Raw genomic sequence first — 17,024 nt, forward strand, 5'->3', positions numbered from 1 at the left:
AAAAAGTATGAAATAATTGTTACTCTGTATCTGATGAAGCACAAAAAAACACAATAAATATAAATACATAAAATAGCTTATATACATAGATTGATTGAAAGTGACACTAGACACAGGAGTGTATGTGAATAAGGGGACTGATAAGCAATGATAAAGTGTGGTAGTGGGATGTGAATGGAAGGAGGTGTTGATCAGCTTTATGTCTTGGGGAAAGTAACTGTTTTTGAGTTTGGTGGTCCTGGCGTGGATACTATACAGCCTTGTCCCTGATGGGAGTGGGACAAACAGTCCATAAGCAGTGTGGGTGGGATCCTTCATGATACTGCTGGTACCTTTCTGACTACCCATTGTAGAACCTTCCTGTCTGCTGCAATGCAGTGGTACAGCATGTTAGGATGCTCTCTACTGCGCTTCTATACAAAGTCTGAGTATTAATGTGCAAAGTTCAGCTCTCTTCAGCCTCCTCAGAAAGTAGAGGCATTAGTGAGCTTTGTTGTTTGTGTATGATGTGTTCTGGGACCATGAGAGGATCTGTAAGATGTGCATTCCCAGAATTTGAAACTGCTCATATTTTCCACTGCTGAAGCAAAAAGCCACTCACTGGTCTTCTTCAAATGGGAATACAAGCAGCAGATCAAGAATTGATTTGTAATATGGAGCAAATGGAAATTAAGGAAAGATGGGTGTACAGAGTCAGATGACAATAGAGGCTGAGCAAGGGAGTGGTTGAGTTGAAGATGGACAGCAGAAGATCAGAAGAAAGAGAGAGAAGAACAAAGAGACAAAAATCCGCAGTGAAACATATTAGACCATGCCACAAATTCCCATGCTAATGGAAGCAGAGCGTAATGCTGCAAGGTGTGTTTCTAATTGGAAGTCTGTGACTAGTGCCCCCTGTGACCACTTGGACCTTTACTGTCATTGACTTTTAGAAATGGGAACAAGTAAAGCAAATAGGATTAGTGTAGATGGGTAAAGAAGTCAACCTGAATATGGTGCACTGAAGTTTCAAATTCCTAGGTGTCAATATCTCTGAAGACCTAACCTGGATGCAACATTTCAATGCAGCAGCTATATTTCATTTGGAATTTGAGGAGATTAGATTTGTCAACTAAAACACTCCAAAAACTCTACAATTTTACCTTGGACAGCATTCTGACTGGCTGCATCGCCGTCTGGTATGGAGGGGGGGGTGGGTGGGGGCTTCTGCACAATCAAGATAAGTTGCAGAAGCTTGTAAAATCAGTCAGCTCCATCATGAGTACTAGCCTCTGCAGTATCTAAAACATCTTCTTGGAGTGGTGCCTTAAGAAGACAGTATCCATCATTAAGTATCCCCACCACCCAAGACATGCTCTCTTCACACTGTCACACTGGAGGTATAGAAGCCTGAAGGCACACACTCAGTAATTCAGGAACAGCTTCTTCCCCTCTGCTATCCAAAGTCTAAATGGACATTAGACTCTTCAACACAATCTCACTACATTTTTATTTGTTTTTTTACACTACTTAAATAGAACATAGAAACCTACAGCATATTACAGGCCCTTCTGCCCAAAATATTGTACCAATCATGTAACCTACTCTAGAAACTGCCTAGAATTCCCCTAGGATATAGCCCCCTAATTTTCTAAGTTCCATGTACCTATCTAAGAGTCTCTTAAAAGACCCTATTGTATCCTCTTGCACCACTGTTGCTGACAATGCATTCCACGCACGTATCTGTACAAAAAGCTTACCCCTGACATCCCCTTGGTACCTATTTCCAAACACCTTAAAACTATGCCTTCCTCGTGTTAGCCATTTCAATCTTGGGGAAAAGCCTCTGGCTATCCACATAATCAATGTCCCTCATCATCTTATACACCTCTATTAGGTCACCTCTCATCCTCTGTCGTTCCAAGGAGAAAAAGCCAAGTTCACTCAACCTATTCTCATAAGGTACGCCCTCCAATTCAGGCAACATCCTTTATTTTAACTTAATTATTTAATAGATATATATATACTTAATGTAACTCACTTTTTCCTCCATATTTATTTATCATGTATTTCATTGTACTGCTGCCATAAAACAACAAATTTCATGACTATGTCAGTGATATTAATTCTGATTCTGAAGGGCCTAGTACTGTGATGTACAACATTATTACTCTAAGCCACAAATTCCATGTCATACAATCCAATGCTGTTTACAAAACCATTTCTAAGGACGTTATTTTGTTGTCTGAAACTTCAAAAATTTGTATTCTTTCTCTGCCTGAACTCCCGAGTATGACTACCATCATCCATGGGACAAGATGTGAATAGAAATGGTTCAGTTCTGCAGTAACCTTTGGAGATGGTTCTCAGTAACTGTTACGCAATGATCTGCCGTGTGACCAAGCTGTAATATAAGACTCTGTTTAACTCCAATTCTTTTCCTGCCTCTTCTGAATCCACGCCGCACATTAGGAGTTTGTTGACTTGCTTCTTATGAAGTCTCTTTTCTCCTCTTTGATCCCTCATCAAAAACCCTAGACTTCTCCAGGATGATCCAGCTCTGGACCTGATTTGCATCTTTCTCTAATTTATTTTCTATCACCCTCTTCAAGTTTATCCATAACTCTTGCAACTTTCATCCCAGTTCCACTAAAATGACAACACGATTTCCAAGTTGAAAATTCTCCGTTATCCTTAAAACCTTTATCCAAAACTAAATTATTTTTTCTTTCATAAAGCCCTTGATTGTTTTCTGCCAGATGATTAAGTAGTTCTAACTAAAGACATTAGTATCATCCCTCCTGAAGGGGGAGAGGACATTTTATACTCTCCTTGATTTTCCTTTCATCCTTCTCCAGCACTCCTCACCACTCAATGGCCTCTGTTCTATTCACCTACATAACTGATGTTGCAGCTGTAAAAGACCTTTGGTTAGGTCTATTTGTAGAATTGTGTGCAATCCTGATCTCTGCTTTACACCAAGGATATAGACAGAGTCTTGGGACAGGGTACTGAAGATGTTCACCCAGTTGTAGCTTAACTTAGAGAATATTAAATATAGGAAGAGTTTGAACAAACTTGTGTTGTTTTCTCTGGAGTGCCAGAGGCCAAGGGTGCCTGACAGAAGTTTATAAATTTAAGAGACATAGACAAAGTTGACAGTTAGAGTCTTCCCCAGGGTGAAAATGTCAAATATCAAAAGGCATCATAAGCTTGAGATGAGAGGGGGGAAAGTTTAAAGAAGATTTGTGGAGCAAATATATATTCAGGAAATGGTGGGTGCCAGAGGTAGAGGAAGCAAATGTGATAGCAACATTAAGTGGTATAACCAGACCTGAGACAGAGGGATGTGGACCATATGCAGGTAGTGGGATTAGTTCAATTTGTTATTTTGTTCCGCACAGCATAATGGACTGAAGGGCCTGTTTCAGTGTTTTTCTCCGTGTTCCATGTTTAGAGCTTCTCCTCCAAAGCCACAGTTCCTCCTGAAGGAGCTACAGTATCTTCGACCATCCTGTTTCTCATCTACATACTGCCATAGCAACCTCATCTAAAAATACTCCTCACCCCACAACCACCAATATCTTTTATCACACTTCAGACTCCCTCTTTGTCTCCAAGTTTTTAACTCAATTTGTATCCATTCAACCAAGGTTCCTCCGACTAAAGGTAGGGAAGCCCAGTTCTACCGGAACTGTCCTTTCGCAAACTCGCCCAGCCCATTGACTCCATCCCATCAGGCCGTTCCCCTTAGCCGACAACAATCCCCAGTTCCATTTAGGATAGTCCAGCCCTGCCTACAGAGGAGAAGACATGACAAAGAATGGAAAGGCTGCGGATGAATCGTGAGATAATCCTATATCAATGGAGCTATCAGGGACTCTCCCCTTTCCGGATCCCAGATCCCGGATCGCAGGTTCCCCTCCCCCTTCCCCTTCCCTCCCGCTCTCACCGGGCTCCATGCTGCGGCCTTTCGTTTGCTCCCGGTCTGAATCCCGACGCACTGGTCCGTTCCCTTGGACTCCCGCAGCCTCTCCCGAGGAGAGCTGCTCGCCGCCAGCCGATGATGGTGAACAGGTCGGAGTCAGGCACCGGGAGCGTTCGGCTCCGGACTTGGACTGGGCGGCCGCTTCACAACAGGATGTCGAAGTTCCGCCGCTGGGCCGGTCCCAGTCCCAGTACCAATACCAGAGCAGGCGCCTCAGCCGCATCCTTGACCTGATCCCAAACCCTGCGCCTGCTCCTTATCCTGAAGTCGTTTCTCGATTCTGCTTCTGCTCCCAACCTTCTCAACCTGCTCCGTTCCCTAATCCTGACCCCCTAACACATCCCTTGATCCAATTCCTAGCTCCTGATATCTGTCCCCATTCACTGATCCTGACGCCCATTCCTTGTTCCAGATCTCACTTTCTACCCATAGCTGGACAACCCCTGGCCCAGCAGTCCTCCCCATTTCATCAATCAGAGATGACATGAGGCAACACAGGAGACATCCCAAAAAGCTGAGAGTGGCAGGATTCATAGGAGGATAAGTGAGGAATGCTGGCGTAGGACATTAGATTCTCACCCTGGTACTGGGCACCTCACATTGGACCCTGAACGCCAGGCACCAGACCTCAGATAATTACTTCTGGACCTAGGACACCAACAACCCAACAGTGGGCAGTGTGTATTGGAGAGTGGATAGTTGGCACTTCAACTACATTGAACTAGTTGCTTCCAACTACATCCTCCAGGGAAGGGACAGCTCCTTGCCACACTCACACACAGCAAAATACCACTGAAACTGGAATAAGTGTGAATACTGATGTCAGGCCACATCTGTGCAAGGTCATGAGATTGAAATGTTAACTATTTATCTGCCAAACTCTCTCACTTGGATTATCTTCAGGTTATCTTCAAGATCAGTCAAAAATGCTCAGTCCAATTCAAAGCTTAGAGGCCTCCACCAATCTTTCATGCCAATGGGATGAGACTAAGTTTATTTATTTATTTATTGGTTGGTTGACATACAGCTTGCAGTGCTTCAAACTGCACCACCCAGAAACCCCTGATTTAACCATGGCCATCATAGAACAATTTAGAACGACCAACTAACCTACCAACTGGGGTATCTTTGGACTGTGGAAGGAAACTGAATCACACAGAAGCAACCCACATGGTTATAGGGAGAACATACAGACAGCAGTGGGAATTGAACCCAGATAGCTGGTCCTGTAAAGTGTTGTGCTAACCACTAAGCTACCATGTCACCCCCATGTAGGGATTTAGGGATTGTGATGGAGGAACATGAGACATCATCTGTAAGGTCTGATTCTGTGAAGAATGCTTGCCCAACTATGGAATAGCTCTCCCAGCCTAGACACAGGTGTTTCTCTCTCCCTCTCTCTCTCTCCCTCCCTCCCACCCACCTACCCCTGTGACATTACATTACCCTCCCAACACACCAATAAACACCACTAGAACTTTGTTTCCAGTGAACCCTCTTCTTCCTCATTCTGTTGCCTCTTTAGTAGGTATCACCCACCCCCCTCCATCATTCCCTCTGCCACCAATGGTACATGCTTTCCTGTAACTACAGCTTCCTTTCCCATCACTCAAGTGAAATCTGCTCTCTGGACCACCAATCCAGTAAAGACCCTCTTTCCTTCCTTATAATGAACACCCCCCTCCATACAGTGAGTACCTCTCTTTTCCTGTCTCAATCCAGTACAACCCCTCCCTCTCTTCCCTGGAACACCCTCTTTTTTCCTTGAAAGAAGGCTCTTCTATCCCAGATGTCCTTCATTTTCCAATTATCTCACAGTCATCTCCTCAAGTCTCACTTATTCAGGTACAAATATGCACTTGGTTGGCAATGTGATATATGAAATTCTTCCTCAGTATTTCCCCTTTATAGGTCACATTTGCTAATAACTAACAATTTCTCTGCTCAACATTCATAGTCATTGACACTCAGGGAGAGGCTGTTGGTAGACTCCACATTGACAGTTGTTAAATGGTGTTCTGCTAGTCACTGAGTGAAGAATCCTTCTCTGCCCAGCCTTCTGGCTTCATTTGTATGCTGAAGAGTGTTGGCAGACTTTCCCCAGCTTTTCTCCATGCTCCATCCCATCCAAATTCAGCAGATGCTTTAAGTTTAGCAGGTCTTATGTTGCTGGACATTCTGAAGGTGGGTGAGAGGGTGCCTAGTCGAGGTTGGAGAATGGCTCCTACTCAGCCCAATGAACAATAGTCAGTCTCCCGCCCTCCTGATTAACATTTCCTGTCTATAATTGTTTGAGGAGGGCAGGGAGCTGCACCCAGCTCTCACATCTCTGTTCAGGCCCGGACAGGATTTAAATTATGTCATCCGTGTGGGTGGAAGAGATGGCTGTGTACTCCAATACAGAATAATTCCTGTCTCTAAAACAAACTACAACAGACTCTAAACACTGTACTTTAATACAGAGGAAGTTGCCGTCAGAAACCCTGCATTAAAACACTCTCCACAGTCACAGAAAACAAAATGGATGAAATGAATATTGGCTTTATATAGCATACTAAACAAGCAGCAATTACTCTGGTACTAAGATTGTTATTCAGCACATTTTGCTGCTGCAAAGAGTCAGCTGTCCTACCTTTCAAAAGTTCTCAAATTGAGAACTGTTCCTTCAGATCGCAAAGTTATACTCAATTGAGTCTGCTACTTGAAAACCAAAGCTCAAAAACTGAGATTATGTGAAAACCAACAGGGTTTAAAGTCAAATGTGAAATCACTGAATACTTAAAAGTGGGAATAGATTTGTAAAGGCAGGTCTGCCAGATGCACCTGATTGAAGTTTAAAGTGGCTCATCTAGTGGACGGTACGAAGTTGGTATATTCATACATTGTTACCAAAGGCCAGGCATGAAATTACATTTTTGACCATGAATTGAGTGGCAGGAGACAGAATAAGGGACAATGGGGAAATAATTTATAACTATGCAGCCTTTTGCTCACCCATGTTTCATTAATGACTTTATTAAAAACAAGTGTGTATACACAAAGAATTCCAAGTCCACCAAATCAGAAGCCTTGATAAACCCAGCGATTCATAATCTACTGTGGTGTTTATGACAGGTGATTTGAAGTCAGACTAAAAGTTTAGGTATGTCTTTAGGAAGGTTGTTGCCATGCTGTGCTTTTGGTTATTAGTCACTGTGCAAATTTTTCATTGTTCTCAATTCCCTCGGCTTCCAAAAAGTATTCCGCTCCACTTTAATGCCTCAATGATCCAGCCTCCACAACCCTCCAGAATAGAGAATTCCAGAACTTCACAACCCAACCATCTGTGAGAGGTCCATAGGAAGAGAGATTGAGTTGATCAGATTTTTAAAAGCAATTTCTATTTGAATGCAGAGGGCTTGGCCAAGTTGCTAAATGAGAAGATGCTGCTGGAGCTTTGGAAAGGCATGATGTAGTTGAGGACCTGGGTGGGCTACGTTGCGAAAGAGGAAATAATACAAATACTTAATATGGATAAATCACCTGGTCCAGATGAAAGGCATCAAAAGTCACCGAAAACCTGCAGAAATGCTGACTAACATCTTTCAAATGTCTGGAATTCAGGGGTATTGCTTGAGGGCTGGAAAACTGCAAATGTTACACCTTTTTTAAGAAAAAGCTAAGGAACTCAGTTCATAATTGGTGGTGGGGTAAGCTTTAGAAACAATAATTGGTGATAGAATTAGACATGATTTTGACAAGTAAGGATTGATTAGACAGCCATTAAGGATGTATCAAAAGCAAACCACATCTATCTCACTGACTTCACTAAGTTATTGGTGAAGATTTTTGACCAACAGAGGGTGTTGTTGAAGGATGTCCAGTTGATGGTGTCTCTCTATATTTATATAGGTTTCCAATAAGCCTTTGATAAAAAGGTGCATGATATGTGGTACCTAATAGGCTTATCATGGGAATGATAGACCATGGAGTAAAAGGGGATGAAAACTATCAAATTGGATAGAACTTGTCAAAAGAAGCAATGGAGAGAATTTGTTGATTGGACAGGTGCCCAGTGGATTTCCACAACAGTTGCTGCTAGGATCACTGCTTCCTTAATAGTTCTGTGATCTGTACTTGGGTTGTGGGGCACATTTACAACCATGGTCATATCGTGATGGTAGTGGAATCCTCCAAATCTTGGCTGGCCATTTTAAGGCGATCTACGGAAATACATTCAGGTTTACGTCTCTTATTTAGGTGAGAGATACTGCGGGAGAGGGTTTCTTTCACACCCTCAAGCAGTGTATTTCAAACTCCAAATATCCTCTGGATTTAAAAGGTGTAAATCTTCCTTTTACACCCTCTAAGCCTCAAACCTCAAAAGACAGCTCTATAATAGAATATAGAACATAGAAATCTATCGCACATTACAGGCCCTTCAGCCCACAATGTTCTGCTAGCCATGTAACCTACTCTAGAAACTGCCTAGAATTTCCCTACTGCATAGCCCTCTATTTTTCTAAACTCCATGTACCTACCTAAGAGTCTCTTAAAAGACCCTATTGTATCCACCTCTAGCACCATCACTGGCAGTGTAATCCACGCACCCATCACTCTCTGCGTGAAAAACTTACCTCTGACATCCCCCTTGTACCTACTTCCAAGCACCTTAAAACTATGTCCCCTCATGCGAGCCATTTCAGCTCCGGAAAGAAATCTCTGTCTATCCACAAAATCAATGCCTCTCATCATCTTATACATCAATATCAAGTCAATTCTCAACCTCCATCACACCAAGGAGGAAAGTCCAAGTTCACTCAACCATTTCTTGTAAGACATGCTCTCCAATCCAGGAAACATCCTTGTAGATCTCCTCTGCACTCTCTCAATAGTATCTATATCCTTCCGGTGCTGAAGTGGCTAGAACGGAACACAGTATTCCAAGTGGGGTCTAACTAAGATCTTATATAGCTTTAACATTACCTCGTGGCTCTTGAACTCAATCCCATGGTTGATGAAGGCCATCACACTATACCCTTCTTAACAACACTCTCAACCTGCGCAGCAGCTTTGAGTTTCCTATGGATATGGACCTCAAGATCTCACTGATCCTCCACATTGCCAAGAGTCTTTCCATTAAAATTATATTCTGTCTTCAAATTTGACCTACCAAAATGAACAACTTCACACTTATCTGGGTTGAACTCCATCTGTCACTTCTCAGCCCAGTTCTGCATCCCATTGATGTCCCACTGTAATCTCTGACAAACCCTCCACACTATCCACAACACCCCCAACTTCTGTGTCATCAGCAAACTTATTAACCTACACTTCTACTTCTTCATCCAGGTCATTAATAAAAATCACAAAGAGGAGGACTCGCAGAACAGATCCCTGTGGAACACCACTGGTCACCGACTCCATGCAGAATACAAGCCATCTACAATCACCCTTTGCCTTCTGTGAGCAAGCCAATTCTGGGACCATAAAGCAAAGTCTCCTTTGATCCCATGTCTCATTACTTTCTGAATGAGCCTTGCATGGGGAACCTTATCAAATGCCTTACTGAAATCCATATACACTACATCCACTGCTCTAACTTCATCAATGTGTTTTGTTACATCCTCAAAGAATTCAATCAGGCTCATAAGGCATGATCTGCCCTTGACAATACCATATTGACTATCCCTAGCCAGATAAAGTCACTCCAAATATTCATAAATCCTGCCTCTCAGGATCTTCTTCAACAACGTGCCCACCACTGAAGTAAGAGTCCATAATTTCCTGGATTATCTCTACTCCCTTTCTTGAACAAGGGGACAACATTTGCAACCTTCCAATCCTCTGGTATTTCTCCTGCCCCTACTGATGATGCAAAGATCATTGCCAGAGGCTCAGCAATCTCCTCTCTCAGTTCCCACAGTACCCTGGGGTATAACTCAGCCAGTCCCAGTGACTTATCTAACTTACATAAGTATTCATTAAGTACCTCCTCCAACTCCATGCACACATTTCCACTATCACCCCTGATTGGTCCTATTCTCACATGACTCATCCTCTTGCTCCTCACATACTTGTAGAATGCCTTGGGGTTTTCCTTAATCCTGCTCACCAAGGCCTTCTCATGGCCCCTTCTTGCTCTCCTAATTTCATTCTTGAGTTCATTATGTTTACAACTGCAAGCTTTTATGACATGCACATGGGCATGTAATGATGTAGGGGGTATAGTAGTGCAGCTATCCAGGTCTTTGTGGGCTGGTTTAAGGCAATCTACAGAAATGTATTTAGGTTTACTCTTCCTAGCTACAATAAAAGTCTTTTTGACCTCTCGCAAAACATGCAACAGGCCATTGTAAGGAGGCCTAAGGGTATATTGGTGTGCATCATGGCAGATGAAACAAATGAGGTGGAACGTAGAGGTCAACAGGAACTCAAGACTACTGATGGGAGGTAGAAACAGGTGAAAAAGAACTGAATTTACTAAGGAGTGTGGAACGCTGTTGAGGGGCTGACCAGGGTCGTGACATGAGGAATAAAATACCAACGCAGATTGTGGGTGCAACGCCATGCTGAGATGCAACTTAATGCTGAAGATCTGTGCCATAGCAGCCCAGAGATCTGCCATAAACTTGGGACTGCGGTTGGAAGAAATATCAGATGGGGTATGGAACTGAGCAAACCAGGTGTTGATCAATGCCTGAGCCACATCTGCAGCCATCATTGACTCGAGGGACAACCTCTGGCCACCTGGTTGTATAGTCTACCTTGGTGAGGAGATGTGTGAAAGTGCAGGTGGTGGTGGGATAGCAGGTCCACGTTGACATGATCAAACTGTTGCCGAGGGACCTTGAAAGGTGCCAGTGGTGTCTGAACATAACATTAATTTTCTCCCGTTGACATACAGTATAGGCACCCAGTCTCACATATCGTTCTTCAGCCCATGCCACACAAACTTTAAAGCAACCAATTTCTGTGAAGCCTTTCTGCCCGGCTGCAAGGAGCCCGTGACATATGAGGTGAGGTTGACCGGTTGAAACATCGCATAGAAGAAAGATCCCAATATGTGTGGCATCAATGGTTGGCCATGACTGGCAATCAGCCACACCATTATTTTTCCCTTTGATGTGCTGTATGTCAGAAGTGAATTCTGAAATTAGGCCAGATAGTGTTGCTGCGGTGTAGACTAATGATCTAACACTTTGGCCATCATATGCATGAGGGGTTTGTGGTCAATGAATGCTGTGAAATGCCAACCCTCCGGGAGAAAATGAAAATAGTGGACAGCCAGATAGAGAGCAAGAAGCTCATGGTCAAACATGTTACACTTCCTCAGGGGAGAGGGGGGTGTCAAGGCAAGCGGAGGCCACATGCCTCCAACTAATTGTTAGTTTCACTGCATGCACAGCACAGTCTGAGACATCAGTAGTGATGACTAAAAGTATGCTGGAGAGTGCGTGGGTCAGTAGGGTTACATTTGAAAGAGCTAGTTTGATGTCATCAAATGCTTTGGGCATGTCCACTGACCACTCAAGCAGGTGATTAGGAGCACTGCCTTTAAGGGAACTATGCAAGGGAACATTGCACCTCTGCCTGGCTGAGTGTAGACAATCAGCCATTTTAGCAAGTTCCCTATTGTGCTTCATGGGTGTATTAGCAAGGGCTGTGCAAACTTGGTTCAGCATTTGTCGCATAAAGAGTTTTTAAAAAATAAAACAAGGATGGTAATTTCCCAGGAGAGATTTCACGTGGTCCATTAGATGTGAAGGCCAAGGGTCACCATGCAAGAAGAGTAACTGTTTGATGCGCTCAGACTCAGTCCAAAAGTCTGTAACAGATGAGTTTTCAGAGTGATAAATATATCACATGCAGGCGGGTCTTCTGGTAGACTCACCACTCTGTTTGCAGTGTAACTACTTAGCAATGCTACAACGTGGTAAAATTTGGTATTGTCTGCAGTGATTTCTTACACTGCAAACTGGACTTGTGCAAGCCACCCGGTAGCATGCTGCTCCCAAAACTGCAGTAGCTTCAAAGTGACTGTGTTGGTTGAGACGTTGTTAAATGACTCTGTAATCAGCTGAGAGCGCTGGGGTGAATAAAACATGCCAGAGTTGTTTTATGCGCTTAACAAATATTCGCAGCCCTTTGCTTCCAAAAAAAGCAATCGCTTTACACTGACATCGTTGTTTCATAAAGTGATCACAACTCAGTGACAGTGTTTGTGAATTATATAGAACAGTTTCTCTTATGAACAATATGTGTCATTTGTCACCCATTATATTACCCTACACTACTGTCTTACTATGGTGCAGAAAGTATTTGACATGCTTGCCTTCATCAATCTGAATAAGGCTGACAAAGGAAGTCAATGACAGCATAAAAGAAAAGAGAGGCATATAATGTAGGAAGAATTAGTGGGAAGTTAGAGGATTGGGAAGCTCCTAAACACTAATAGAAGACAACTAAAGAAGCCATAAGAGAGAAAAGATGAAACATGAAGATAAGCGAGTCAATAGTATAACAGTGGATACCAACATATAAGTACATGTCCAGCACAACATTGTGGGCCAAAGGACCTGTACTGTGCTGTAGGTTTTCTATGTTCCTAACTTATTTTCAGATATATAAGGAATAAAAAAAGGTGAAAGTGGATATTAGATCACAGGACAATGACAGAAGTGAGGTAATAATGAGGAACAAAGAAATGGCAGATGAACTTAATATGCATTTTGCGCCATTCTTCACTGTGGAAGACACTAGCACTATGCCATTAATTTAAGAGTGTCAGGGGTTAGTGTAGTTGCTATTATTAAGGAGAAGGTGCTTGGGAAGCTGAAAGGTCTGAAGATAGATAGGTCACCTGGACCAGATGAACTATACTCCAGTCAACGTTTCAGGCTGAGACCCTTCGTCAGGACTGAAGAAGGAGGGGGCAAGGGCCCTAAAAAGAAGGTGGGGGAAGGTGGCAGGTGAAAAACCAATCAGAGGAAAGATCAAGGGGTGGGGGAGGGGAAGCAGGGAGGGGATAGGTAGGAAAGGTGAAGAAGGAATGTAAAGGGAAAGCATTATGAGTAGTAGAAGAAGGCAGAATCATGAGAGAGGTGATAGGCAGCTGGAAGAGGAGGCAGAGTGAAGGTGGGACGGGGGAAGGGAGAAGGAGGGAATTACCAGAAGTTGGAGAATTCGATGTTCATACCAAGGGACTGGAGACTACCAAGACGGTATATGAGGTATTGTTCCTCCAACTTGAGTTTGGCCTCGTCATGGCAATAGAGGAGGTCATGTATGGATGTATGGATTCTTAATGAGATTGTGAAGGTATTAATAATGATCTTTCAAAACCCACTAGATTCTGGAAAGTTCTGGAGAACAGGAAAATTGCAAATCTCACTCAACTTTTTAAGAAGGAAGGAAGGCAGAAGCCTGACTTTTGCAGTTGTTAAGGATATTATTAAGGATGAAACTTTGGGTACTGGGAGGACATAATAAAATAGGCCAAAGTCAGCATGGTTTCCTTAAGGGGAAGTCTTCCTTGGTAAACATGTTGGAATTCTTTGAGGAAATAACACAGGAGAGATAAAAGGAGAGTCTGTCAATGTGATATATTCAGATTTTCAAAAGGCTTTTGATAAGTTGCCACGCATGAGCTGCTTAACAAGGTAAGACTCATGGTGTTACAGGAAAGATACTAGCATGAGTAGAAGACTGGCTGACTGGCAGGAGGCAAAGAGTGGGGATAAATGGGTCTATTCTGGTTAGCTGCCAGTGACTAGTGGTGTTCTGCGGGTGTTCTTTTCATCTTGTATGGTCAATAATTTGGATGATGAAGTTAATAGCTTTGTGGCCAGGTTTGCAGATGAAATAAAGATAGGTGGAGGGGCAGATATTGTTAAGGAAGTAGTAAGTCTGCAGAAGGACTTAGATAGACTGGAAGAATGGGGCAAGGTGTGGCAGATGATGGAATAGCAGAGGAGATTTGACAGGCTGAATGTGCTAATTCTGCTCCTCTGTCTTGTGGTCTTATGGAATATTAAGTATAGGAATTGGGGTATCATTTTACAGTTGTACATGACATACTGAGGCCACAGTTGGAGTACTGCATACAGTTCTGGTAACTCTATAGAAAGAACTTCATTAAATTGGAGAGGACGCAAAAAAGGTTCATGATGATTTATAAAAAGTCATCAGTTAGGCTGGAACTTTTTATCCCTGGAGCAAAGGAGGCTGAGGGTGAGCTTCTGGAGGTTTATAAATTTATGAGGGAAATAGATATGGTGAATAGTCACAGTCTTCTCTGCAGGGTCCAAGAATCCAAAATCTTAACCTGTCATGGTCCCTTCTGGCAATCCCCCACCTGGCTATTTACCTTAGGAATTGGGCCTCAATCCCCTTGTTTAGTTCCAATCATTCCCAGGTTTCACTAACTACACACACCTGCTTTCCATCAGCAAATGCAGTATAAAAACCCTGTGATCACAACAAGGAGCTGCCAGTCTGTTGGTTGACTCCAGTGTGAGTAACCTTGTTTCATGGTTCTTAGGATTGTCAGTTCTAAGTCTAGCTTTGCTCCATACTTGCTATGTCAAGATCACCTCCCGACTCTGCATCTGCACCTGTGTCTTACACTTGCATTCATCCTCAGCCTTATTCTTGCAACAGAATGAACTGACCATAATGAACCCAGCAGACATGGATACAACAGGCCCTCACCAGTCAGTGCTACCTACTGGGCGCCCACTACTTAGGGAGGTCATGGAAAACCACAAATGTACGGAAGGTCAGTGAGCAGGCAGATCGAGTTTTGGCTTTCCTTTCTCTGTCCCCTCCAAGAACCCCGACTACCCAAACTGTACTGCTTGGGATAGCGTCGCCCCTGGGATCAGCAACACAATCCCCTCGAGAGCCATACGTCCCCGAGCCCGAACCCTACACTAGGGAGGTGTTCTTCCTTCCCCTCCTTTGTTGCTGAAATGAGGAAGGTCTTGGAACAACCCATTTGCGGTAAGGATGCCACCAAACGCCTGCTGACTCTTTGTCAGAGTTTGTGAAGTGTAGCAAGGTATTCCATCGAGTTCCAAACCTTAGCCGCTGACTCAGAGTGGAATGGTGAGGCCTTGCGGGAGGTGTTTCGACAGGGCCTCTCAGACAAGATAAAGGATGAACTGGCAACGAGGGATGACATGGACTGTCTGTACTATCTGATCTCGCTAGGCACTAGATTCAATAATCAACTTCAAGAGCGGCTGAGAGAAAGAACCAGTCGGGGAAGCCCACAGTCCACCTTATCCGTCCCAGCCAGCCTGCCTTCCCCAGCCGCTCGAAGTGTAGCTCCTGCTAGGATCATCCCCACCACCCTGGGGGAGGAACTGATGCAGCTTGGATGGTACCGGCCGACCAACTTCGGAGGTGGAGAGCTGGGGATTGTTTCTATTGTGGTCAGCCAGGACATTTCAGGGATACCTTCCCTCAGTGGCCAAAAGGGAGGGCACCAGTGAAAAAAGGACAACCGGTGAGCCAGACGATACTCCCTTCAGCCCCCCAGACTCAGATGCAGATCCCGGCTACCGTGAATTACCAATGATAGTCTCTGTCCCTATCCGCTATGGTGGATTCTGGCACCGAGGGCAATCTGCTGGACAAAGACATAGCCTCCCAGGCTGGAATACCTCAGCCCCATCTCCCAGGGAAGCTACCACAACTCCACCTGTTCCGGAACCCCTCGATTTGTCCAGAGTCCCCGCATAGTACCATGACCTGGGACTGGAATTCAGTAAACAATAGGCCCTTTCCCTGCCCATATGATTGTGCCATCGACCTTCTCCCCGGGGCATCACTACCCACCAGTCACCTTTTTAACCTTTCCCGACTGGAGAGAGATGCCATGGAGAAGTACATCAGCAGGTCCCAGGAGGTGGGCATTATCAGACCTTCATCTTCTACGGTAGACGCCGGTTTCTTCTTTGTAGAAAAGAAGGATGGGTCACTTCGTCCTTATATTGATTAGAGGCCTGAACAGTATAACAGTTAAGAATAAGTACCCTTTACCCCTCATTAGTTCGGCTTTTGGACCACTGCATGGAGCCACCATTTTCTCAAAGCTGGACCTTTGGAACACATACCATCTAGTCAGGGTGAGGGAGGGGAATGTATGGAAGACAGCCGTTAATACACCTCTGAGCCACTTCGAATATTTGGTCATGCCATTTGGCCCCCCTCCCAATGCTCCTGCCATTATTCAAGCCCTCATTAATGACGTACTGAAGGACTTTATTAATTGGTTCATATTCGTTTACCTTGATGATATCCTGATATTTTCTAGCACCCACCAAGAACATGTTCACCATGTCCATCAAGTCCTCCAGAGACTGTGGGAAAACTAATTATTTGTGAAGGCGAAGAAATGTGAGTTCCACGTTCCTTCGGTCAGCTTCCTGGGTTATATCATCGAGAGCAGGCAAGTGAGAGCAGACCCTGAGAATATCCGGGCAGTGGAAGAATGGCCTAGGCCCAAGACCTGCAAACAACTTCAAAGATTCCTGGGGTTAGCAAACTTCTACTGCCAATTTATCAGAGACTACAGTTGAGTGGCACACCTCCCCCTTATCATTTTACATTGAAATACATTGGCGCGTATATGACTGAGGGAGTACGTTTCTTATGGAATTTGCTGTCCTGAATTCGACCTCTGCATCTCTTCTCCCCAAATCTTGTAAGTTTGGTGTCGAGAAGTATTGGTTGTCATCTCTTTCATTCTCGACTTCATAACGGAGTTGCGAGGGTAAATTGTCTTCCTCGTATGGATGTGATGCAATCGGGCCTCTCTGAGGTTCCTCATGACATGGGATGTTATCAAATACGTATGGAGAGGAAGGACAAGCCTGCCTGTCTATTTGAGATCGGACATAGTTGCTTGTGCGTTCCAATCCGGTCCTTTCTGAAGTAGATCTTACGTCGGCCAGATCATGCATTCCTTCAGCTTCTTCTATGTACTCTGCTTCCGCCTTGGCAGCTTCTTCTTCTCCTTCTAGTTGCAGCACTTGCAACTTTGTCGATATCCTTGCCATTTCCAACTGGA

The 17,024-nt window shown here is 44.0% G+C and overlaps 1 protein-coding gene across 1 annotated transcript in view; it reads right to left on the bottom strand.

Annotated features, from left to right (window-relative positions):
* fgd5a (FYVE, RhoGEF and PH domain containing 5a) overlaps window positions 1-4,190 on the bottom strand; it is a 250,765-nt gene extending 246,575 nt beyond the window's left edge. The window contains exon 1 of the mRNA XM_059944304.1: window positions 3,932-4,190. Coding sequence (XP_059800287.1) covers window positions 3,932-4,190 — 259 coding nt within the window. The remainder of the gene's footprint in view (window positions 1-3,931) is intronic.
* Window positions 4,191-17,024: the final 12,834 nt, after the last annotated feature.

Source organism: Hypanus sabinus, chromosome 19, assembly GCF_030144855.1.
Source record: "Hypanus sabinus isolate sHypSab1 chromosome 19, sHypSab1.hap1, whole genome shotgun sequence".
In the NCBI taxonomy this organism is placed as follows: Eukaryota; Metazoa; Chordata; class Chondrichthyes; order Myliobatiformes; family Dasyatidae; genus Hypanus; species Hypanus sabinus.